The sequence below is a fragment of the Camelina sativa genome, chromosome 2, assembly GCF_030686135.1.
Source record: "Camelina sativa cultivar CO46 ecotype springtype chromosome 2, ASM3068613v1".
Lineage (NCBI taxonomy): Eukaryota > Viridiplantae > Streptophyta > Magnoliopsida > Brassicales > Brassicaceae > Camelina > Camelina sativa.
Window position 1 is genome coordinate 19,756,166 of NC_141881.1, and position 24,215 is coordinate 19,780,380.

General features: G+C 36.8%; 2 protein-coding genes across 4 annotated transcripts; one reads left to right on the forward strand and one right to left on the reverse strand.

The window, feature by feature from the left end:
* Positions 1-9,642: 9,642 nt before the first annotated feature.
* On the reverse strand, positions 9,643-13,369 carry LOC104725976 (protein DYAD-like). The gene is made up of 8 exons (XM_087486045.1): positions 13,059-13,369; positions 12,644-12,725; positions 12,422-12,522; positions 11,617-12,302; positions 11,138-11,521; positions 10,925-11,042; positions 10,754-10,837; positions 9,643-10,492 (listed from the first exon to the last, which is right to left on the reverse strand). The coding sequence occupies exons 1-8, from the start codon at positions 13,062-13,064 to the stop codon at positions 10,022-10,024; spliced, it is 1,932 nt and encodes a 643-aa protein (XP_087342171.1). The 5' UTR covers positions 13,065-13,369; the 3' UTR covers positions 9,643-10,021.
* Positions 13,370-16,125: 2,756 nt separating this feature from the next.
* On the forward strand, positions 16,126-20,942 carry LOC104725987 (sister chromatid cohesion protein SCC4). Of its 3 annotated transcripts, XM_087486055.1 has the most exons (13): positions 16,214-16,508; positions 16,738-16,859; positions 17,131-17,655; positions 17,738-17,854; positions 17,932-18,430; positions 18,710-18,748; positions 18,848-18,969; positions 19,169-19,315; positions 19,460-19,549; positions 19,639-19,763; positions 20,024-20,229; positions 20,321-20,445; positions 20,538-20,942. In XM_087486055.1, the coding sequence occupies exons 3-13, from the start codon at positions 17,143-17,145 to the stop codon at positions 20,730-20,732; spliced, it is 2,178 nt and encodes a 725-aa protein (XP_087342181.1). In that variant the 5' UTR covers positions 16,214-16,508; positions 16,738-16,859; positions 17,131-17,142; the 3' UTR covers positions 20,733-20,942. The 3 variants fall into 3 exon arrangements, with proteins under 3 accessions (XP_087342180.1, XP_087342181.1, XP_087342177.1); XM_087486054.1 differs by lacking the exon at positions 16,738-16,859 and having other exon boundaries at positions 16,126-16,508; XM_087486051.1 differs by lacking the exons at positions 16,214-16,508; positions 16,738-16,859 and having other exon boundaries at positions 17,116-17,655.
* The last annotated feature ends 3,273 nt before the right edge of the window (positions 20,943-24,215 follow it).

Genomic DNA, 24,215 nt, shown 5'->3' on the forward strand with positions numbered 1-24,215 from the left:
TAATATTAGTTCCACTATACAATTCTTATATAATTTGGTTGAACTCTTTTACAAATAAATCTAGATGCTAATTAATCTTTGTCGTTGCAATAATTAAAACCAACTACCATCTTTTTTATTCTAACTTTTTCTACATCTCAAGATGTTTGGTCCCTAAAGAGAGATGTGGGACTATATATTTAAAGAACTCGAGATTCTTGTTCATCCATTTATTTTAGTGTGGGACTATATATTCATCGCTAAATTTATGGAAATTGAAATGCTTAAACATTAAGATTATAAAAATGGTTAAACACTCCTTGCGTGCGAAAATGAGAATCCACCACCCTAGAACATGTAGGTGGTATCTTTTTAACCCTTATGAAAACGATAAACCTCAAAAAAGGTTAGAAGAAAAACCAAAACCATTGAAGTCTCTAGAGTTAATGGGATTAGAACATAAGTAATGCATAAGATTTGACTGCGGAAGAACAATTTTGTAAAGGTAAACATTAGATAGTTAAAACAAATTGATTTAGAGAGATTGGATTTTGCTTAACCAAAACTTTGAAGAATTACATTTCGAAAATGTAGTATATGCGCAAATAAACTCTATGCCTAGATGGTGGTTTCCGGTGGTTCACCAATCTGTGAGGTGGTCCTTCGTCTCCGGTCTGGTTCTCTCTTGATGGTGGTTTCCGGTGTTGTCCCGGCGCGTGAAGCGGACTCTTCGTTGGAGGGGTCTGTTAGTGAAGGTTCGAAGGAGTTGCTTGAGGACGGCTTCTTGTTCGTGGCTGGAGTCGGCAGATCGGGGCTGAAGACTCTGTGTGTTAGGATTCGCCGGTGGGTTTGTTGGCTTCGGTGAGAAGTGAGAGCCGTAGTCTCTCTTTGGTGAGCTCCGGGGGTCAGATCTGGTGTTTCTCTCACTGGATCCTGACTTCTCTCCGTCCAGCCGAGGCGTCACGTTACAGATCGGATTTGGCTTTGACAGGTAGGTTGGACGGTTCTTCATTGTGGGCCTTGAATCTACAAGGGGAAGACAGTGGTGGGTGGTTTGCATCTCCGGCAACAGAGGCGTGGTTTTCTCTTTCTCTGATGCAGTTGTGGCTTCGGTTTGGTAGGTCGGGAAGCTTCTAGATCAAGCCGCGTTTGTTCGCGGTGGAGCTTTCCCTTGGTTCACCCTTCCAATAGAAGCTGTGGTTGCGGCGGAAGTCGGAGGAAGACAGAAGGGTAAATGTTGCATCGTTGCGGTGGTTAACCTAGATGTTTCGGCATCCTTAGGGGCTATCATGGGTCCCGGGTTATGGAGGATGGATTGAGCCATCATCCTCTGTAAAACGCCATGATTTTGTGTCCACCAGACCGGATTGAAGCAAATCTACCTTGAGGTTGCGGTGGTCGCCGGAGCTGGAGGAAGCGTGTTAGATCTGAGTGAGCGGGTTGCTAGGCATGGGACCTGACTTCGCGGAGCCTAAGATCGGTTGATTGAGCATGTCGGAGGATCTGTAGCGGGTCAGGTGGTTCACCAATGAGGAATTCGAAACAGAGTTTGGTTGCTTCTGTCAAGGGTTCCGATTTGGTGTGACCGCCGCAAAGCGGTGGATCCTGCAACCACCGGCGTTCATGTTCGAGCTTCTGTCTCAAGGTCATTCAGCAGGATCCAATCGTTTTTTTTTTTTCCGGCAACGGCAACGTCCTCCGTTTCTCTCTTTTTGTAACTGTTGAAACCATGTAATTTTTCAAGGCCAAGCCTATTTTTTTGAGAAGGCCCATTAATATTAATATAAAGTTTTATTAAAAAAAAAAAAAAAAAAAAAAAAAAAAAAAAAAAAACTCTATGCCTAGATGAACATCGAATATAATTTTTTGTTCGATGAAAAATTGATCAGTAGTGGGCTAGCACCTAAAAGACCTCTAAATTAATCAGTTTTGAAAACACTAACATTTTTGTTTAATAACATATACAATCATAGTTTCATGTATATATTATCAATGTTAAGTAAGATAGTTATTTGTCCCCTTGACACACAAACGCATTTTAAAATTGTCATAAACTCAGCCGAAATAAAATGGTTACAGTTGTCTTTTGAGTTGAAAACTAATGAGAATATGAACATAGTGAAATTGGAATATGAAAATGAAATTAAAAAACACTTCCTATAGTTATTAAAATAACAAGGTCAAACACATACAGCTAGCTGGTCTGCTTCTTTCCGGCTCTATAGGAAGTTTGGAACTCCTCTCATTCTCGATAATCTTAAACAAATCATATTTGATGTGGTTGCCAACTTAAATCTAATTAATTTCTTGTATACGTGGTTAGCAAATTAACTCTCTTTTTCCCTCATTTTATCACTATTCACCAAAAAGAACATAAAAATTATACTATATCTTAGAGTATAGTGCATTTCATTTACAACGTTAAAACAAAATTCATGGGTTAAAATGGTATGCTCGTTTGGTGTACTTTTCAGATTCTAGAATTGGAAGACGAACATGAATGCTGGTATGAATCACAAATTGTATTTAGTAAAAATGTATGTATATGTTTGTGATGAATTATTTTTGTTCTCTAGCTAGCTAGGTTTGTTATACTTATTTCCACTTATTAAAAGTACCACTATATAAATATAATACTATCAAATGTAAGTTTAATGCAGTACTCTACGGGTTATACAATATGGAAGACACGCAAAAAAAAAAAAAAAAAAACTTATAAAATAAGCTCGGGACGTGATGATCCTGTGCTGGCCTTTTTTTTTTTTTTTGTAATAACTCTTTTCGTCAAATTTCTTTACGCATAAGTGATTGATTGACTACCGGACTGAGGAAAAATATGATTCATTGACATGATTATGTTTGAAATTTACAAGTGGCTTGCTAAGATTTTTAAATACGTCACAATATTTACGAATTGGCAATTTGGCAAATAACATAAATTGCAATTTGCTTATTGACAAACAAACAAATAAATGCTTTGTTTTTAATTTAGTTCTCACTGATATTAATCGAAACTAAATAGTACATTTAAACCTCATAGATCGAGTGAGTCACATATATAAAAAAAAAAAAAAGATATGTAACCGAGTGAAAATGTAAGGGCAGATTGTCTAGCCCGTTCTTCAAGATTGCTTTCCTCTGAAATTTCCTTTGTAAACTCTTTTCCTCCGGTTTGGGCAACCAATCTTGGAGTTATTTTTTAATTTGATTAATGTTTGGTTGAAAAAAAAAAAAAGGATCGGGACTTACATAGAATAAAGTAAAAAAAAAAGGTGTATTATTAATTCACCAAGTACAGTAAAACGATAGATAGAAACAAAATGAAGCAAATTTAAACGTTGAGATCAGAGACAGACATGTCATCCTCTGAGGTGGGGAAATCAAGACGAAGTAGTCCATGGAAAAGATCGGTGACTGAGAACAAAGCAACTAGGAAAACATAAGCAAGCCAAAGTGGACGCTGGTAGCCTAGATACCCAACCAAACACAAAACAAAATCGGTGTAGACAATATGTTGGATACATATCTCTTTTGACGGCAAATAGAGAAACAAGCCTGTTGAGATAAGCTTGAAGCATAAGCAAGTCTAAAAAGATTTGGAAATAAGAGTTTAGGAAGTTATGAGAAATAAGGAAACTATATTCCTAGAGAGATTAGGAAAATTGTGTTGAGAGTTCCTTATAAATAGAGTTGTCAACGTGTGACTTCCTATTGTGATGAATTGAGAGATTGTGAGAACTTTAGGTTTTTGAGATATTTTTCCTAAAGAAATAAAGGTGATTTGTTTGAGATTGTGTTTAGCTTTGTTCTTGATTTCTAGATTTGGTATCAGAGCGTTACGACATCCTTGGGAGCGATGTCCGAAGGTGCTATCATTGCTTCTAAGCCAAAGGAAGGAACCGGTTCTACGTCCATTCAATGTCCTATGCTCAATTCAGCAAACTACACGGTATGGGCGTTAAAGATGAAGATTGCACTGAAGGTTCATAAGGTTTGGGAAGCTATCGAACCTGGGACAGAAGCAGCAGACGAAGACAAGAATAATATGGCCATGGCTCTTTTGTTCCAGTCCATCCCTGAGTGTCTTGTTCTGCAGATCGGTGATTTAGACACAGCGAAATAGATTTGGGATGCCATCAAATCAAGACATGTGGGAGCTGAACGTGTGAAGGAAGCACGTCTTCAGACACTTATGGCCGAGTTCGAACGACTTCAGATGAAAGATTCAGAGAGAATCGATGAGTTTGCAGGAAAGTTGTCGGAGATTGCTTCTAAATCCGCCTCTCTTGGAGTATCTATTGAGGAAACCAAGTTGGTTAAGAAGTTTCTTAATTGTCTTCCTCATAAGAAGTTCATCCATATAGTGGCTTCCTTAGAACAAGTGTTAGACCTAAACACCACCTCTTTTGAAGACATTATAGGGCGACTCAAAACATATGAGGAGAGAATTTCTGTTGGTACAGTCGAAGCACAAGAAGATCAATCTAAGTTGATGTATGCGAACATGGAAACACCAAAGTATGTAATACAGAAACACAGAACAGCCGAGAGTTTACAAACGATTATCGAGGAAGAGGACGCGGAGGTCGATTCCCTAGACGCCGAGGAAGAGGACGTGGTTATGGACAAAGAGATGCTTCTCGTATCACTTGTTTCAGATGCGACAAACAATGACACTTTGCCTTTGATTGTCCTGACCGCTTACTAAAACTCCAAGAAGCTCAAGTCCTAGATACTACTAATACGCAAGAGGCTGATGAACTTATGATGCATGAGGTTGTATTCCTTAATGAAAAACGGTGCATTCAAAGTAAGTTTGAAACCAACACAAGAGAGGATAAGATATGTTCTTGACAATGGTGCCAGTAACCACATGACTGGTGATAAAAGATACTTCGAGAAGATGGATGAGTCTATTGGTTTGGAGATGATTCAAGGGTTGATATAAAGGGAAAAGGTTCAATCTCACTTGTTGATATGAATGGAGAGCTACGAGTCATGACAGATGTTTATTAGATACCAGACCAAAAGAGTAACATTATTAGTTTGGGACAAGCGACAGAAGTAGGTTGTGACATAAGGTTAAGAGGAGGATATTTAACAATGAGAGATGCTCAAGGAAAACTACTCGCTAAAGCTCCAAGATCGAATAATAGACTTTACAAGATTCGTATGGATTTTCACGACAATGCTTATTTGAACTTGTCTTCCATAAGTGAATCTAGTCGCTGGCACGCTCGTTTTGGTCATATAAATGTCGAAACCATCAAGTCTATGAAGCAGAGAGAACTTGTTCAAGGTCTTCCCCACGTAGTGTTCGAAAAAGAAATCTGCAGGTCTTGTCTACTTGGAAAACAGACAAGACAGATGTTCCCACAAGCCACCACATATAGAGCATCTTCACCTCTAGAACTGATTCACGGAGATTTGTGTGGACCTATAACGCCAAGTACAGCTGCGGGAAATAGATTCATTTTCGTTCTCATTGATGATCATTCGCGTTATATGTGGACTACATTGTTGAAAGAAAAGAGTTCTGCATTCGAGAAGTTTAAAACCTTTAAACTTCGTGTTGAGAAAGAATCAGGAGCTCGGATCAAGACTTTTAGGACAGACAGAGGACGTGAGTTTGTTTCACAAGAATTTAATGAGTACTGTGAAAGCTATGGGATTCAGAGACATCTTACTGCCCCATATACACCACAACAGAATGGTGTTGTTTAAAGAAGGAACAGAACAATGATGGAGATGACAAGAAGTATTCTTAAACATATGAAGGTTCCAAATTATCTGTGGGGAGAAGCCATGAGACACACCACATATCTGCTTAATAGAATAGCTACAAGGGCATTGATGGATAAGACACCATACGAAGTCTACAAGAAGCAGAAACCCTGTATCGATCATCTACGAATATTTGGGTGTATAGGTTATGCAAAAGTTGATCAACATTTGCTAAAAAAGCTAGACGATCGATCTCGGTTGTTAGTTCACTTGGGGATAGAACCAGGTTCTAAGGCATATAGACTATATGATCCACAAACTAGAAGAGTTGTGGTAAGCCGTGATGTGATTTTTGATGAGAGTAAAGGCTGGAATTGGAGGCAAAATGACACAACGAGAGACGGTGATGGAAGCTTTAATATTACTCTTGGTGAGTTTGGGAATCATGGCTTAACGTTTCAGCAAGAAAGTGTGAGTAATAAACCAGAATTGGACAACAACACTGACGGTGGAGAAAGAGAAGAAACAGAGAGTAATGGACACACACCTGACATCATTGAGCACGAGACTGCAGAAAACAGTGAGACTGCAGAAAACAGAGAGACTGCAGAAAACAGAATAGAAGTTCGTAGAAGTCAAAGACAGTGTAATACGCCTAAATACCTCATGGACTATGTTCTACTTGCTGAAGAAGAAGGAGAAACGCTTCTGTTGTGTCTTAACAATGAGCCAAGAAGTTTTATGGAAGCAAGAAGATCGGATAAGTGGATTAGTGCTTGCACTGAAGAAATTAGTTCAATCGAAAGGCTAAATACTTGGGATCTAGTTGACCTACCTCTTGGTGTGAGGCCAATTGGACTTAAATGGGTTTTTAAACTGAAAAGAAACTCCGATGGCAGCATTAACAAGTACAAAGCCCGACTTGTTGCTAAGGGATACATGCAACAATACGGAATTGATTTCGAAGAAGTCTTTTCTCCTGTCGCACGCATTGAAACCATAAGGCTTCTCATCAACATCGCAGCATCAAACGGGTGGGAGATTCATCATTTAGATGTTAAGACAGCGTTTCTACACCGAGAACTAAATGAGACAGTTTTCGTCACACAACCAGAGGGCTTCGAGAAGAAAGGGTGTGAGGATAAGGTTTATAGGTTAAAAAAAAGCATTGTACGGTCTGCGACAAGCTCCAAGGGCATGGAACAACAAATTGAATCGGATTCTTGAGGAGCTGCAGTTTAAAAAGTGCTCCTAGGAACCAACTGTCTATCGCAAAACAGAGAGAGGACAAGTCTTGGTTATTGCTGTTTATGTAGATGACTTATTTGTCACAGGAACAGATAAGCAAATCATTTACAAATTTAAGGAGGAGATGGCTGAAAAATTTGAAATGAGTGACCTAGGCTTGTTGACTTACTATCTTGGAATAGAGGTTATTCAACATGAGTCTGGAATTGTTCTAAGCCAACGGAGATATGCTCAATAAATATTAGAAGAAACAAGAATGGTGGACTGCAATCCTGAGTATATACCTATGGAGTTTGGACTCACGTTGTCAAAGGCAGAGGATGAAAAGGAGATTAACGCCTCTGATTTCCGGAAAAAAATTGGTTGTCTTCGGTATTTAACTCACACAAGACCAGATTTATCTTATTGTGTGGGTGTCTTGAGCAGGTATATGCACAGTCCCATGGTCTCACATGGTGCGGCAATAAGACAGTGTTTAAGGTATCTTAAAGGAACAACAAACCTTGGCTTAGTGTTTGGAAGAAGCTCGAGAATACCAAGGCTTATTGGATATAGTGATAGTAGCCTTAGCATCGATCCGGATGATGGGAGAAGTACAACAGGTCACATTTTCTACCTAGGAGAAGGTCCTATTTCATGGTGCTCACAAAAGCAAGATGTTGTGGCTATGTCATCGTGTGAAGCTGAATTTATGGCTGGAACTGAGGCAACCAAACATGCAATTTGGTTGCAAGATTTACTTAGTGAGATTACAGGAGTCGAAGCTGAGAGAGCCATTATTCGTATTGATAACAAGTCTGCAATAGCTCTCACAAAAAATCCTGTCTTCCATGATAGAAGCAAACACATTCAAAGGCAGTTCCATTTCATTAGAGAGTGTGTGGAAACTGAACTAGTTGAAGTTGAGCATGTACCGGGGATAGAACAAAAGGCGGATATTCTCACTAAAGCGTTGGGAAAAATGAAGTTCAAAGAGATGAGAGAGTTCATTGGAGTTCAAGACTTAGAGAAGTGTTTCAAGCTTAAGGAGGAGAATGTTGAGATAAGCTTGAAGCACAAGCAAGTCTAAAGAGATTTGGAAATAAGAGTTTAGGAAGTTATGAGAAATAAGGAAACTATATTCCTAGAGAGATTAGGAAAATTGTGTTGAGAGTTCCTTATAAATAGAGTTGTCAAAGTGTGACTTCCTATTGTGATGAATTGAGAGATTGTGAGAACTTTAGGTTTTTGAGATATTTTTCCTATAGAAATAAAGGTGATTTGTTTGAGATTGTGTTTAGCTTTGTTCTTCATTTCTAGAAAGCCTGTAACAAAAATGTTAAGATAGCGTATTCTATGATATGAGATCGTGACATAGCACACATAACTATAATCATGACTAAGCCAGGCCAATTTCCTGCTCCATAGTTGGTATTGGCTATTGGAACGGGAAGGTAAAACGAGCTCACCACCACAACGCCCAAAACCAAGAATGGTGTTGCACAAACTAACACCACCGCGTCCGATTCCTCTTTCCATGCCGACCACGATGAACATAATGTCGGCCTCAAGAGTTCGACAATGAACCTAGTTAACCAACCCACGGATATATACAAACAAGCCTATCCCGCGATAGACCCCCCATGACCCATTGCGTTTTCCAACAATTCACTCATATGAGTACTATTGCTTCTTCACTCATGTTTTGACTGATCAAATTCAACAGAGGAGAGAAATGTGACCCGACGCCAACGATTGTGAGATAGGAATGCGAAAAGGAGGAAAGCAATGTGTGTCGTTGAATTCGAATCAAACTCTCAGCTCTTGTTTCTCTCTAGCTAGTCTTTTAAGGCTTTAAAACGAAAGGGGAAAATTAACCTTTTACGTACCCAAAGAAAATGAAAAAGGAAAACGTTTTAATTTCTTACCCTTTTTCTTTGTCAAGCAAAAAGAAAAAGAAGAAGACAAGGAAAAACGTAAAACACGTTTTCAAATGTTAGTTTAAATTTCAAAATCCAAATAATCAAATTCAACATGTATTTGTTTTTAAGAATGTTGCACCTTTAGAAGCAAAACAACGTTTTTAAACACTAGAAATCACAAGAAGCATAAGAATGATCATCCCATATTTCAGTTACTTCTCATAGGATACGATGCCAAGAATCACGTAACACTTCACTAAAGAGTAAAGACCTATAAGAAACACGCCCCAAAGAAAACCAAAAGTAAAAATTTAATCAAAGGCAACTCAGCTATTATATGGTTAGAGAGACAAGAAGATAGATTTGTTTTAGAGATTAACACCGCAGATGCATCAGACCAATATAAAATCGTAAATCCGAACTCAAAATCCAAATAACCAAATTCAACAGGGGAGAGAATTGACCCGATACCAAGTCGCCACAAAAACCCAACATTATGATGGAGTTGATCTGGATGAGTTGGTCAAACCCAAGTCACCACAAAAACCCATTATGGATTCAAATATATATACCTACGTAAACTAATGGGAAGTTAACATGGAAGAGGCCTGTGTATTAATTATTACCGGACCGGCTAATTACCACAACATTCTATCTACTTTCATATTTTTATAGTTTATGCCTCATGTAAATTACATGATGTAATCGCAAGTTTCTCAATATTTTATTTTACAAGTCAAATAATGATACAAGTTTATCAAATTCAGTTTTGCAACAAAATAAACTGGAATTAATCAAAAGCTCCACATATTGAACAATTAAGTATAATATATAACTGTATCATATATTAGAAACCGTTCTGTAATACAGAATATGATCCCAGACAGTCTTGAAAATAATATATTCCTATGATAAGCCTCTCTATTCAAATCATCTCTCTCTATCTATACTCAATAGTAATCAGAGACATCAAACCCCTAAATTAAAGAGGAAGAATTTCAAAATTTTGCCAAATTATTCCCATAAGAATAGTAGTTTCTTATTTAATAAGTGATCTTTGTAAATACCTGCTTCCTTTGTAAGTTATTGAATCTTTCGTGGAAAGAGACCATACCAATTCACATCATCTTACTTGCATGAGAAGTAAGTAAGATCTGATGCATCAGTTTTCAAATGTCGAAGAGCTTTGTGGGAGCTTCTTCGGGAGTGACGGTGAAGGGAAAAGGCCAGCCTAGAGGACGCTTAGCTGCAAGTGGCTTGACTGGACAAAGAGATGGGTAAGTTGGTTGGTGACTTGTCGAAGAAGCAAGCGCATCATTACTGTTTGACGACACAGTATCAGTAGCAGAAGTAAGAGCAGGCAAATTGGGCCATGCGATGATTCCCACAGGCCTACACATTCTGAAACCAGTATTGCTTATAAGTGAGAGTGGTGATCGTTCTTGTTGATCATGCTTCTTGCCTTTTTCTCTGTTTCTAGGTGACTGTGTGGTTTGGTTTCCCTTGTTCAACTCCTTCACTTCTCCTTCTAGTACTGCCTCCAATGTTGGCGAATTCTCTAGTAGCAAAGGTGTCTCTGATGAGTCTGGATTTCTAGGACAGTTCTCGTCCACTGTTTTCTTAAGCCATCCCATGCCTTCCTGCAATATTTGCATTCATAAAAACACAAATGTTTCATCATTCATTACTAGCAAAGTTGCATCTCATAGAGACAGAGGAAATCTTTGATCACTGACGCTAAATGGAATCAGTGAGTTTCTCCAAGGGAGTTTCCTAGTAAAACTACCTGATACTTCTAAATCATAGCAAATTTATAAGATTTTACATTTTATGTAATGGTTCTGCTATAACTAGTAAGAAGAGTGTTAAGTGTTTAGAAACTCAGTCTGGGATATGTATACCTCCATTTCACGCAAGGTTTCTCCAATTATCATTAGCTGGTCCTCAATTTTGTATTTTTTTTTCAGCAGATCAGCATAGATTTCCTGAGATGAAGCAACAGAGATGTTATAAAAATAGCCTAAAACAGTATCACAAGATACAGAGAATTATTACTCTTTTCAAGCTCTTACCTTTGCTGGAGTCATCAGATTATCGTGGTCCACGTTCTGACTAGTAACACAAGAATTAGGTGTAGTCACGATAACAAGCTCATCCTCTTCCTTCTTTGACGCCAGTTTCTCCAGTTCCCTTCTCAAGACCAAGACAAACATGAGTTACACAATTGCTATAAGATAACAAAAGAGATGATCATATAACCAATTCAATATAGGTCAGTCTTGTACCTTTTCAGGCTACCTAATTCTTCTCTGATCTCACGGATTTCTCCGGCGCAGACAGGATCTTGAGTAGGGTTATCACCAAGTTTCCAACCAGGTGGAGGCGTCCAGTAAGGATCTTGAACTCCTGCTTCTTTCCTTATGTGATTCAAATCAGAACTCTCCAACCAATACTCCATTGCTCCATCTGCATTGTGCTTTCTCATAAACCTATCTTGGCCACCAGGAGCCACCTTACCTGCCATGTGTTTAAGCATATGATCTAAAAGACCCGTGTCACCGATCAGCTTCCTTGCTTCTGACCTCAACTCTGGCCTGAGTATGGAGTTGCCAAACACTGCATTCTTCTCCTTCATCACTTTTAACATGTTCCTCTCAGCTAGTTTGTACCTTCAAATTCCAAAATCAACCACAATCAATCAAAAGAACCAAGGCAAATCCAATTCCAAAGATCATCAAATTCGTTAAATTAACATTCACTTTACCTATCAAGAGACCATCTGTCAATGAACTTCTTCTCTGCTCTCCTCTTATAGACCACAATTTGATTGTCCTTATTCTGATCATAAACCTTAGCCCTCTGAGCAAGTCTCTGATCAGTGCTTGACTCAATAAGCTTTCTCTTACGATTCCCATCAGTTACCTCCTTTTCAATCTGTTCAGCCTCTTCAGTTTCATTCCCATCATCATCATCTTCTTCCTCAGTCTCTTCTTTGCGAACCCCTACCTCCTTCACTCTAGAACTCTCCTCACCTTCCGTATTCTTCTTAGAATCAATATGACGACTCTTGTACTGAACACGCAATCTCCTCCCCCACTTAATCATCCCTCCCGATTTAAGCTCAGACGAACACTTTCCCTCCGGTGAAACAGCGCGGCAGAGCCTAGTATTGTTCCTGCGAGAAGAAGAAACCCAGAAACTCCAAGAATTTCTATTCAGAGAAACTTCATGAGGAGCGATTCTTCTGTAAAGCAAATCTCCAGCTAGCTCCGAAGCCATCACATGGCTCTCGTCGAACACAGGAATAAGACCTTTACCACCACCACCACCGCCGCCGCTCCTCTTCTTCAACGGTTTATTCCGGTTCATCCTACTGAAATCGAAATGCGATCGGAGTGAGTACATGCTTGGGTATCGGAGAGACACGTCGCTCGCCGTGATTTTGCTCACCTGAAACAACGAAAAACGCTAAAATCACTCAAAAACCCAGACGAACAACAACGAAATAAACGAGATCCGTCTCTAATGGTGAAACGAACAAAAAAAAAGCAGAGAATCCATTTAAGTACCATGACGACTCTAATCGATTTGAGATTTTCCGGGGATCTCTGAGGAAGAATCGAAGCATCGATTTCGTAATACGATCCAACTCTTATATGCGCGATTGCAACTAGAAGGAACAAAACCAAACAAAAAAAAAAAAAAAAGAGCTGGAATTAGAAGAAAAAAAAAGCGAGAAAAAATCAACAAAAATGGAGAAACGATAGCTTTTAAGCAGAACTGGTTTTTACCATTCGAAGTCGGTGACGACGGCGAAGAGTTTTTTCCGGCGGTGGCTTCTCTAATCGGATTCCGTTTCACAAACATCGTTCCCTTTAGAAGAAGAAACAAAGTATAAAATTACTCACAGAGAGAGGTTTTCACTTTTTTTTTTTTTCTACTTTTTAATGATGAATCAAAAAAATGGAAATGGTTAAGGACTGTGAAGACTGAAGACGACTATATATTTTGAAAACAAGCCGACTCTGCGAGAGAGTATAACAAGAATACACACGCGCTTTTTTGGTACGCGCGTGGGAGACACATAGGAAACACAGAATCAAACCGTGATGATTTTATTTTCTTCTACCGTTCATGAGAGACTGATAGAGAGACTCAGCAAAAAGAGAAAAAAAAATCACAGAGAAAGAGAGAGATCGAACTTACGCTCATGATTTTTGTTTTCTCTTCGATGATCTTCTCCACTCTCGCCGAATCTTAAAAAAAAAAAAATCAGCAACGAAAAAAAAAAAAAACCTGAATCAGTGAGTATGAATGGAGATATAAACTGTGAATACATAAACCCAGAAAATATCTGAAGTTTTTTTTTTATCTGCAGAGAGCTTTTGTCAGAGCTATGGAGGAAGGAAGGAAGGAGCAAAAAAGTGGAAAAAGCAAAGGTTTTGAAAAAATGCCACATTTAATGATATCTGCAGTGTCTTTATACATTTAATGAAGTGAGAGAGAGAGAGTATTGTGACGTCTTGTGTGAGTGTGTGAGAGTGATATATTACGTGTGTGTGTGCATGTCACGTGATGATTAGTTTCCTTTCGCAGCAAGTTGGACAGATTTGCCCTCAAACCGTCTCATAAACTGTGCGTTCGTTCTCTCTTTCGTTCGCGGAATTGGGTTTGTAAGCAATAATCGTCTACAAAAAAGAACACCTAGTGATACAACAGATTTACGCCACGTGGAATATTTTCAAAATGTAGAGCTTTTTTAACGGTGGTAAGATGCTGTTACTAGCGTCGGGACCGACTACTACGCACGTGAGGATATCGAATTATTTTTGTTTAACGGTTTTGATTAATTTACTCCGTTAACGACATTTTGTTGGGATGAAATAGTATGAATTCACATGTTCTTTTATTCACATTTAATTCGTTTTTTTTCTTAATCGTTTAAGCATTAGTGTCTCTAATGTGTATGTATCGACCACTTATCCCCTTTTTAATAAAAGGGAAGTACATGACTTATTTTTGGTAGACCATATAATAGTTATATAGGTCATTAGTTGGTTATAGAATTGACATATTAATAATTTAAGTATAACATTTAATAATATTTTGATATTTACGGGTCTACTTTGATTACTGTTAGATCTTATATCGCTTATTTATTTAATTATTCATAATTAATTATTAATAATAACAATAGCAATGAATCCACTTTAAACATAATCGGAAATAATAATAGCATTTGAAGGAATAAAAGATGATATACACAAATGAAACAAAATATTTTAACTCGAGAAATCTTCCAAGTTCGGTAACCCTAAACATAAAAACTGTGATTTTTATTAAACTAAACAATATTTCGATCTTACCTAACAATATATATCCTACTTATATATATTGTTTAAGGAAATTTAACAAATTTAAATATTTCCCGACTTAAATAGGATTAACTCTAGAGACCCCTTTGACGGTCAAAAATATTCAAAATTAAAAATACCACTTACACATAGTCTACACAACTTTTTATAATAGATATATGAGTCCAGTCAGTACATAATTTTTTTTAGGCTATATAATAGATATATGAGTCATTAATTGGTTATAAAATTAAAACATCAATCATTTTAGTTGTATTTAAGTGTATCATTTGTATAATTTACCTTTGTGGGTTTGATTGATAATCGAGATTCGAGATCGAGATTTATAGGGTTTGCTTGATAATCGAGATTTATAGGGTTCGCTTGGTAATCAAGATTTTTTTTTTTCAAACATTAGGTCACAACTGGCCGGCCTATTAGCCAAATTCCTACATTCGTAGGAGCCGGGACTCGATCCCGGGTGTGATAGTGCCTTCTACAAATGGACTTACCTCCTGCCACTGCACTAAGGTCACTTCACTGGTAATCAAAATTTATAGGGTTTACATTTTGTCATTTTAATAAATATCATATCTAAAAGTTATTATTTGTAATATCACAATTTAAAGTTATATGTACTTCTTTCCTCAGAAACAAATCATATCTTATTTACATATTCTATTATTATTCACCAATTAAAATGTAGTTAGTTTTATGATAAAATAAGATAAACTTATAATTCGGTTTAAATGTAAAATATCAAAGTTATATGATGATATTGTTTAATGCTAAAAAATATATCAAATAAAAATATTTAAATTTGTCGTATAAAATAAAATTTAATCCGTGCTATAGCACGGGTACTAATCTAGTACATTAATTAAGAGTGAATGTGTAGCTTTCTTTGTTGAGCTGAATCTGTATTTTTTTTTTTTGTGAAATAAGCTAACATTATGTAAATGATAGATTATAGTGTATAATTGTATTTAACGCAATAATAACAAGTACTAATAACTAGTAATAAGCTTGATGGTTCTGATTGGTTGGTAATTTAACAATATCCACTAGGTAAGATCTCGTCTGAGAGATGTGCATGTACTAATTAGTTATTAGTGATTTCTACTTACAAATCTTAGATAGAGACTACTATTGTAAAAGAAAATCGTCTTTTGTTATACTTTTTGTAAAAAAAAAAAAATAATAATAACAAGAATACTGATAATTTGGAGCTTTAGACTGTGCTATATTTATTCAATTTAGATTATTGTCTTCATGACGTCCGGATAACGTAGCATAACACTTGCCAAATACTATTATTTTAAGAACCTTGGTTATACGATTAAAGTTCTTGTTGTAAATGACTAATTTCAATTTTCAACAAAGGGTGCATACACATATAGTTTTTGATTTATGCACATTTTGGTATCAGACCCGGTTCGAACGCCTCCTTTTCACTTTTCAGATCCGGTTTAATCCTGCCTCGTGAGTACTGAACTCCTGATCCTTCAATGGTGGCTAGGATATGGGACGTTAAAATGGATCACAAAGATCAGTCGCCCGGTTTATCTAATGACTAGTCGTTATGTGGATGTAGAGAAAGAAACATTCAATTATGATAACCAGCCAAAGGAAAACGATGCATAAGTTTTTTTTTTTTTTTTTTGTGTTCGAAAAAGATGGATTTACACTCAAAATTCCTAATTCCCATGCATAGTCAAAACTGTTAACACCAACTAAAAAAAAAAAATTTCAAACATTTTCTATATGTTTGTCAGATTAATTATTATACTATTTAACTAGAAAATGAACATTTTCTAATTGTTTGAAATTTTTACTAAAAATAGTTTTAAGAAAAATCAAATTTAATGCAAGAAGCTAAAATAGAATAACTAAGAAAAAAACGTAAACAGGGCCTAAATGGGCCAAATCCAGCTGAGAAAATTGGGGGATCCGATTATGAGATGAATCAACAGAAACGGGTCTGGATACCTTCAAAACGGGTCGGATAGTGAGTTTTCGATCGCCCAGAGAAACAGAAAGGTCAGTCCTTTGTCGTCTTCCACCGTCTCCGGACCAAAGAGCTCAAGTCACGCAACAACCAAAGTACATATTTCGCCGTGTTTCGATTGCAGAAAGCGCTTAGGCTTTGTACTTGCCCGATCTGAAGTTAAACAAATACACTGTTCAAACCAAACAAATGTCGACGAGCCCAATATTCCGATAGCAAAAACCGGTCGAACCCGGGATTTCCACACTGGTTAACCTACGACCCAATTCACGGGCCTAGGTCACCGAGAACGTGGTATGTGTTTTCTAATGCTTTCGATAGGGTTTAAGGTTCGGATCAGTTTGAGTTATGAACTTATGATGCTCAATTTTATAGCTTTAAGCTCAAAGATTGGGTCTTTTTTGGTGTGTATACCTATTGTTCGATAAAACTCCTGAAAGTGTTTTGGGCAATTTGTAATGAGCAAAAGTAGAAAACTTTTTTACATGTGAGCTAATTCTTCTGTTTGGGTTTCCAAGCGCAGAAACAGTGTGAGCATTTGCAGTTTAGCTAGCTCTCTTGTGGTTGGGGCTCTGCTAATTAGTGTTTTGGCTTTGATTTTGGTCTACTCTGCTTCTAGGCCTGTGTTTAAGGAGCTTTTTTTAGGTGACTCTTTGTGATTTCTTTCATCATCTCAAGTGTGTGTTGTGTTGGTCACTCACTATATGTTATTCTGTCGAAATCGTAGTTTTTTCGACATTTATTTCTATTGCCGTAATCATTGTGATACAATCTCACATTGCCAAATTCTTTGTACGTTTCCTAGAGCTTATGATTTCTGATCATTGTTATGTGATACTTTCTTTTGCAAACATCTTGGCATGTTTTGGATTTATTGATTTTTATGAGTTTTATCTTTGACTTCTTTCTCGATCAGTGGCAGAAAGCTATGGAAGGTTCTGCAGTGGCGGAAGGGCTGTGGGGACTAGCGGATCACCACCAGAAGCTTGGTGAGATCGGAAAAACCATAAAGTGCTTGGAAGCCATCTGCCAGAGTCAGATCTCTTTCCTTCCTCTTGTTGAAGTCAAGTCTCGCCTACGTGTCTCTTCTCTTCTACTCCGTTACTCTCACAATGTCCACCATGCCAAGTCTCATCTTGAGCGCTCTCTTCTTCTCCTTAAGTCTATCCCTTCCTCCTATGATCTCAAATTCCGGACTTATAGCTTGCTCAGCCGCTGTTATCACCTCCTTGGTTCATTCCCTCCTCAACGCAACCTTCTCCTCAAGGCTCTCGAACTCGCATCTTCTGTCCCTCAAGATGTTTCTGCCTGCCTCTGGTCTTGCAATTTCAACTCTCAGCTCGCTAACACGTTCATTAACGAAAGCGATTTCTCTTCTTCTCTCTCTGCTCTCGAGTCTGGTTTTTTCTCTGCTTCACAAATATGTTTTACTGAGCTCCAGGTAGATAGTCTCTTGTTTATTTTTGTGTTTGAGGTTCAGGTGATCTTTGTTGTTAATTATTTTGAGTTTGTACTGCAATCAGATGTTCTTCACAGCTTCCATGCTTCACGTTCATATCATACAATGGACGGATGATTATTCAGTAGAAAAGGCTGTTCAGCGATGCGATGAGATCTGGCAGACCATTTCTTCAGACAAGGTATGTTATTCTTCGCTCATTTCACTTCCGCTTGCTTGGTTTTGTCCTGCATCAGCTAATTTCCGTTTCATTTGTAGACTGATCGCTGCCCTGGTTTGTTCTTCTACAATGAGATGTTACATGTTTTCTATCGCCTCAGGCTCTGTGATTATAAGAACGCTCAGCACCATGTCGACCGCTTAGACCAGGCCATGAATGCTCATTCTCATAAAATGCAGGAGATCCAGCAACTTCTGAATGAGCTGAGTTCAGTAAACCATAGTCTCTCCAGCTACGATCTTCCCTCCAGAGAAAGGTCGGCTCTCTCTGCAAGACAATCTCAGCTTCAAGAACGTGTAAACGCATTATCTCCATCTTCGACCACTGATAAGTCTCTGGAGTCTGCATACTTTGGCAACACAGATCATGGATGGACAGAGAGGCTACTTCTTTCACCATCTCCAATTGATGGAGAGTGGCTGCCAAAAAGTGCCATCTATGCTTTGGTCCATCTTATGGTAGTCATATCGGGACGTCCAAAGGGACTCTTTAAAGAGTGTTCAAAACGTATTGAGTCTGGATTGCAGATCATTCAAGGTTGTCCTGTTATCCTTATCACTTGAAGTTCCCATTATCTATTAATTCACTTCCTACTATTGCATTTTATCAGCACCAGATACTTTCTTTCTCTTGTTACACTGAACTGACCAGAAAACTTTGCCTCAGAATTGAATCGGTGTAATTAGTGTTCCATTCTCTTAGTTCATGTGGCTTCTGTGAGGAAATTAGCCATCTGCTTCTTAGGATGCAACTAAGAAGATTAGGGGATTCCATCTCATGGCATGACATGTTGTGTGTTTGCTATGTTTTATGCAGATGAACTGATCAAGCTCGGAATTACTGACGAAGTTAGAGGTTCAATCTACTTCTCTATTTTACCTACACTTAGTTCAAGCAACAGTTCTTAATGTTGAAGCTCACATTTTATTTTTCGTGTTTCCTCTCTCTCGGCAGAAACTGATTTGCGGCGCACAGCTATCTGGATGTCTACGATTTTTCTTATTCTACAGATGCAGTTCCTTGAGAATAGAGTGGCTTTGGAACTTACAAGGTCTGATTATGTCGAAGCAGAAGAGGTAGATCATCGGTTTTTTTTTTTCTATATTTCTTGTTGCCTCCCTTCACCACGCCACTGTTATATAATTATTTATCTGAGTTAACCAACTCTGTATGCATAATGGATCAAGTTCCCCTCACATTAGGCCCTATTAGTGGTCTTCTCTAGCATCATGCTTTCTTGAAGGAAAATTTTACTCTTAAGTATCGTTTGTGCAGGCTTTAGTTGAGATGAAAAATTTGTTTACTCGATTTCCAACGATTTTGCAAGCTTCTGAGTGTGTGATTGAGATGCTCAGAGGGCAATATTCTCATTCTGTTGGTTGCTACGATGAAGCTGCTTTCCATTGTATTGAAGCGACCAAGGTAAAATTTATAAACTCATGTATATGATAGATAATCTCATGTATAGTTTTTGGAATGAGGTGTTTTATGTGCCTATTTGATATTGGTCAAACTATTTTCCTTTTTGCTGCCCATGATGATTTCAAATATAAACTGTTATTTCAGCTGACAGGGAGTACGTCAATGCAAGCGTCATGTCAAGCTTTTGCAGCTGTTTCTTACCTTACTATTGGAGATGCTGAATCATCATCTAAGGTTTGAAATTTTCATGGATGTTTATACTTGCTTTACTATATTGCCGTGAGCTTAAGAAGGCTGCTTTAAAACCTCTGATTTTTCTTCAGGCACTGGATTTAATCGGACCACTCAATGGAATGACAAATTCACTATCTGGTGTTCGAGAGGAAGCTAGTATTCTCTTCGCATACGGTCTCCTCCTGATGAAGCAACAAGATCTGCAGGAAGCAAGGTATGTGCTCACTTCTCAGTTTGTCAAAGGTGGTTTGCTTTGTGAATACACTTGCGCATTGGTTTTTGTCTCAGATGTTGATGCCCCTACCCTTTTTTTGTCTCCAATGATAATGATTGTAGAAAACCATATTAGAGTAGGATGATGCGCCTTGTCTGTGCTCATAGAAAGAGAAAAAACTATGTCAAGAATATTCACTAAATTCATAGTATGTGAAGATATGATTTAATGCTCCAATGTAATGTATGATATCAATGCAGAAATCGTCTTGCCAAGGGTTTGCAGATCGCTCATAATCATATGGGTAACCTGCAGCTAGTTGCACAGTATTTGACACTCCTGGGAAATTTAGCTCTTTCTTTGCATGACACCGTACAAGCCAGAGAGATCCTGCGTTCCTCCCTTACACTTGCGAAGAAACTCTATGATCTCCCAACTCAGCTATGGATTGTATCCATCTTCACAGGTTATTATTAGAATTTTGTCGAAAAAGAATTGTGTTTTTAAATAAAGTATGACCAAGGCTCTGAGCAAAACATCTGATTTGGTGATTGCAGCTCTTTATCAGCAGTTGGGTGAGAAAGGGAACGAAATGGAGAACGAAGAATTCCGGCAAAAGAGATGGGTTGAGTTGCAGAGTAGACTTGCTGAAGCGCGTGGATCCATTCATCACATTGAACTGGTGAAGACCAAAATGATCTCTCTTCTGTGTGTTATTGCAATAAGATATATCTTAAATTTATATAACACAATCTGCTTGTTTACTGCTTACAGATCGCGAAAGCTAGGATACAATTGCTTCAGGTCGACGATGCACAGGGACATTCACTAGTAGCTTCTGGGCAATCAATGCAAGCGAATCTGGACATTCCAGAGTCTGTTGGTGTAGAAGGTCCATCACCTGCTCAATCATCTTCAAGGCTGGTTGGTTTAGACACCGGAAAAAGATGGGGAAAACGAAGGGTGTAACTAACGGAGAGTACCTAACGGTTTTTATATTAAGTGTGAGTTGTGTAGATGTGTTGATTAAAAAGGAACTCGTGTAGTCAGAGGACCTTCTAAGTTAGTCAGTGTTTCTAATCTATTAAGTTTGGTTAAGGGGTCGTTAATTTGTAATATATGGAACATTAATACGCAGCACCAGCTAAATGCTTTTTATCAAGTGTGTTTTATCCGACATATATCTGATAGCAGACTTTTGCTTTGCTCCGCTATGTAGCTGTTCTATCCCAACAAGTATGGAACACAGATCTAATGTTTGTTGTTGCGAAAAAAGATATCAAGCTAGATAGATCACACCCATGCTTGCTCTATGCATATGGTGGGTTTAACATAAGCATAACACCATCTTTCAGTGGAAGCTGCAGTATGCTTAGCAAGCATCTGAGTGTTTTCTTCTTTGCACACTCTCTTCGGAGGTATGGTTAGGAATGGCACAAAGCATATTCACTTGCCAAAAAGCAGAACTGCTTCGATGTCCACTGGCTATACACAATCAAGCAAGCTGTGTATTCTTAATCGGTGCTTGCATAAACCAAGTAAGTCTGTGTATAATAAAGCTATGAATTTGCAATCTTCATTTCATTTAGATGGCACACTTATACATAGAAATATTTCGTTTATCTTTCTATGATTTGCTCATAACAATCTTCATTTCGTTTATCTTTCTATGATTTGCTCAATATCAAATCCATATATTCGTGGTCATGTGGATACCAATAGAATTTGTGGGTTCTAAAGATTTAGGGTTTAGGATACAACGACAACATCAAATACATATATTCGTGGTCATGTGAATACCAATAAAATTTGTTGGTACTAGTAACACATGACCATAAATGTGAGTATTAGTAACACATCAAAGTTGTTATCAAATCCATAACTCATGACCATAAATGTGGTAATAGCAACACATCAAATCCAATTCATAGTCATGTGGATATTAACAGAATTTGCAGGTTCAAGAGATTTAGGGTTTAGGATACAACGACAACTTGAAATCCATATGATGATGATGGAATACTATAAAAAGATACACAAATCGGATGACATAATGTTGTATATCTAAATTAAGTAACTTAAATCAAATAATTGCAACCTCAGTTAAATTATACCAAATCCATTCGTTAATATAACGTTTTCACCAATTGACTTTTCAAAGCTTTTATTTGTTTTAAAAGAAATTTTTTATTAATGTAAAACATTTAAAAAGGATCGAGAGATATGTGTATGTAAGACAAGAAACTTGAAGAAGAGCAGTACGTGATAGTAATAGTACTAAATCCTAAGGTTTTGATTCCACCTCCTCCTCATTTAAGTATGTAAGAGCTTATACTTAAAAAAAAAAATTTGAGTATGGAGAAGATATGATGATATGTAAGTATAAGAAGAAGAAGGATCTTATGTATTTATAATGTAATTATGAATATGCTACATTGTTCTTCAAGTCATTCCCATCATTCTTCATTCCCAATCTAATCCAAGCTTCCACCACCTTTCTGATTTTTTGATTGGTTTCTTCAGCCTTTTTCTTCTTCCACATTATGCTTGACTTCATCTATATCAATCCCTTTTAAATCATGCTACCATATGCATATTTGAACAACATATGCACACGTTGCCTCCCATACCTTTTCTATTATTGTTTTAATTAATGAGTTAGTATTTATTTTTGGTAGAAATGAGTTACTACTTTATTTATAATTTGAGTATATCAAATTCAATATTTTTCTATATAGTTAGGTTTATTGTAACTAAAATACATAAAACTATAAATTGTATGATACAATTTTTAAGATTCTAGAAATATATATATTCAAACATACTTATCTAATTAATTTAAGAAAGTAATTCTAAACAATAATATAGATACATAATTTGTTTCAAATCATTTAACAAGACATCCAACACTATGCACATAATTGCATGATAATTCCAAGAGAATTTGTTAAACAAGTTTTAGATTTCATAAATTATATCAAATTTATTTGACCAAATTTTTTGTGCAAGATTAAACCTGATCGGCTAGACCTCGGTTACAAGTCGGCAACTCAGAAGATATGAAAAAGATTGAATCGAATTTACTCTACTATTCACTACATCGGGATAATGAAATATTTGTTGAACTCCCCTTGTTGACAAAGCAGACCAAAACTGTTCAAAAATCAACCTAGGTTTGGGACTCCAAGTGAGTATCTCCTGATGGATAGCTTTTAGAAGGACACTGAAGATTTTTTTTCCTGATATATTGTCCTTTGAAACTGAGAAAAAAGAGAAAGAAATGATGAAGAAGAAGAAGAACAATGTTTATGAGACTTATAGACGGTTGAACAAGCTGAATCATGAGTTAAAGCAGCCACCCTTGTCTTGTCTAGGGGGAACACTCTCGCTTCACAGAAGAAGAGAGAGTTGCAGGTTTCCCAATTTGATCAAGACAATAAAATATATTATGTATCTCTATCTAAAATTTAAATTAATTATAATATTTTTGGTATTTAAGATATTATGCGTTTTAGGTAAGCATTTAAATTTTACATTCAATTTTTCTTTTCTGGTGGGATTTCATCATTGTGTTTCCCTGCAAAATTTCATAGGAAATGTAAGCTAGTAGTATTTCATTTCAATTGTGATTTGTAAAATATAAATTTGTAATAAATAAACAAAAGTACATATCCATCCATTTGTCATACTCATATAATTAGATATGGAAAACAAAAAGCGTTACTAACCATCCTCATTCTATGTGCAAAATGTTAAGGGTTAAAATTCTAATAACAAAAACACTATCAAAAACAAATACTATCACCACCCATACTTTTTGATTTCTAAATATTTTGTATATAGATTTTTTCAGAACTAAAAAGAGGAACAAAAAAGAAAATATTATTGAGAATGTATATATAGATTTTAAGGCAATAGTGAAACTTAAATTATTGAAACATTAATTTTTTTCAGAACATTTACTAATTAAGATATAGATATTGACTTTTGGGAAATTATGTAATTGTTCCTGATAAAATAAATTATGGTCTATGCTTAATCCCAAAAACAAAATCATGGTGTGAAATTCACTACTTCTATGTTGCAATATAGTATTTCTAGAAGAAATTTGGTTTTATGGTATGGTATGTTGGATATTATCATATTAGATCATGATAGGAAATACTACTACTTGTTGACAAAAACAATTATTTGATACACAACAAAATAAAAATAAAAATAAAGGTCAGTATTGGAATATATATGGAAAAAAAACTATTTGACCAAAGATTTGCCCACAGATCAGAAGGTTCATAAAAACATCAAAAAGAATTCAAGTACAAGTTCATCCTCTTTCTCTTTTATTCAATTCTCATGCGTTTACATCATCAGTCTTAAGTCATTTATTTGATTTATTTATAAGTCACATTTCAAGGTCATGATATAGATCTTCTTACTGCTCATTGGTAGAGA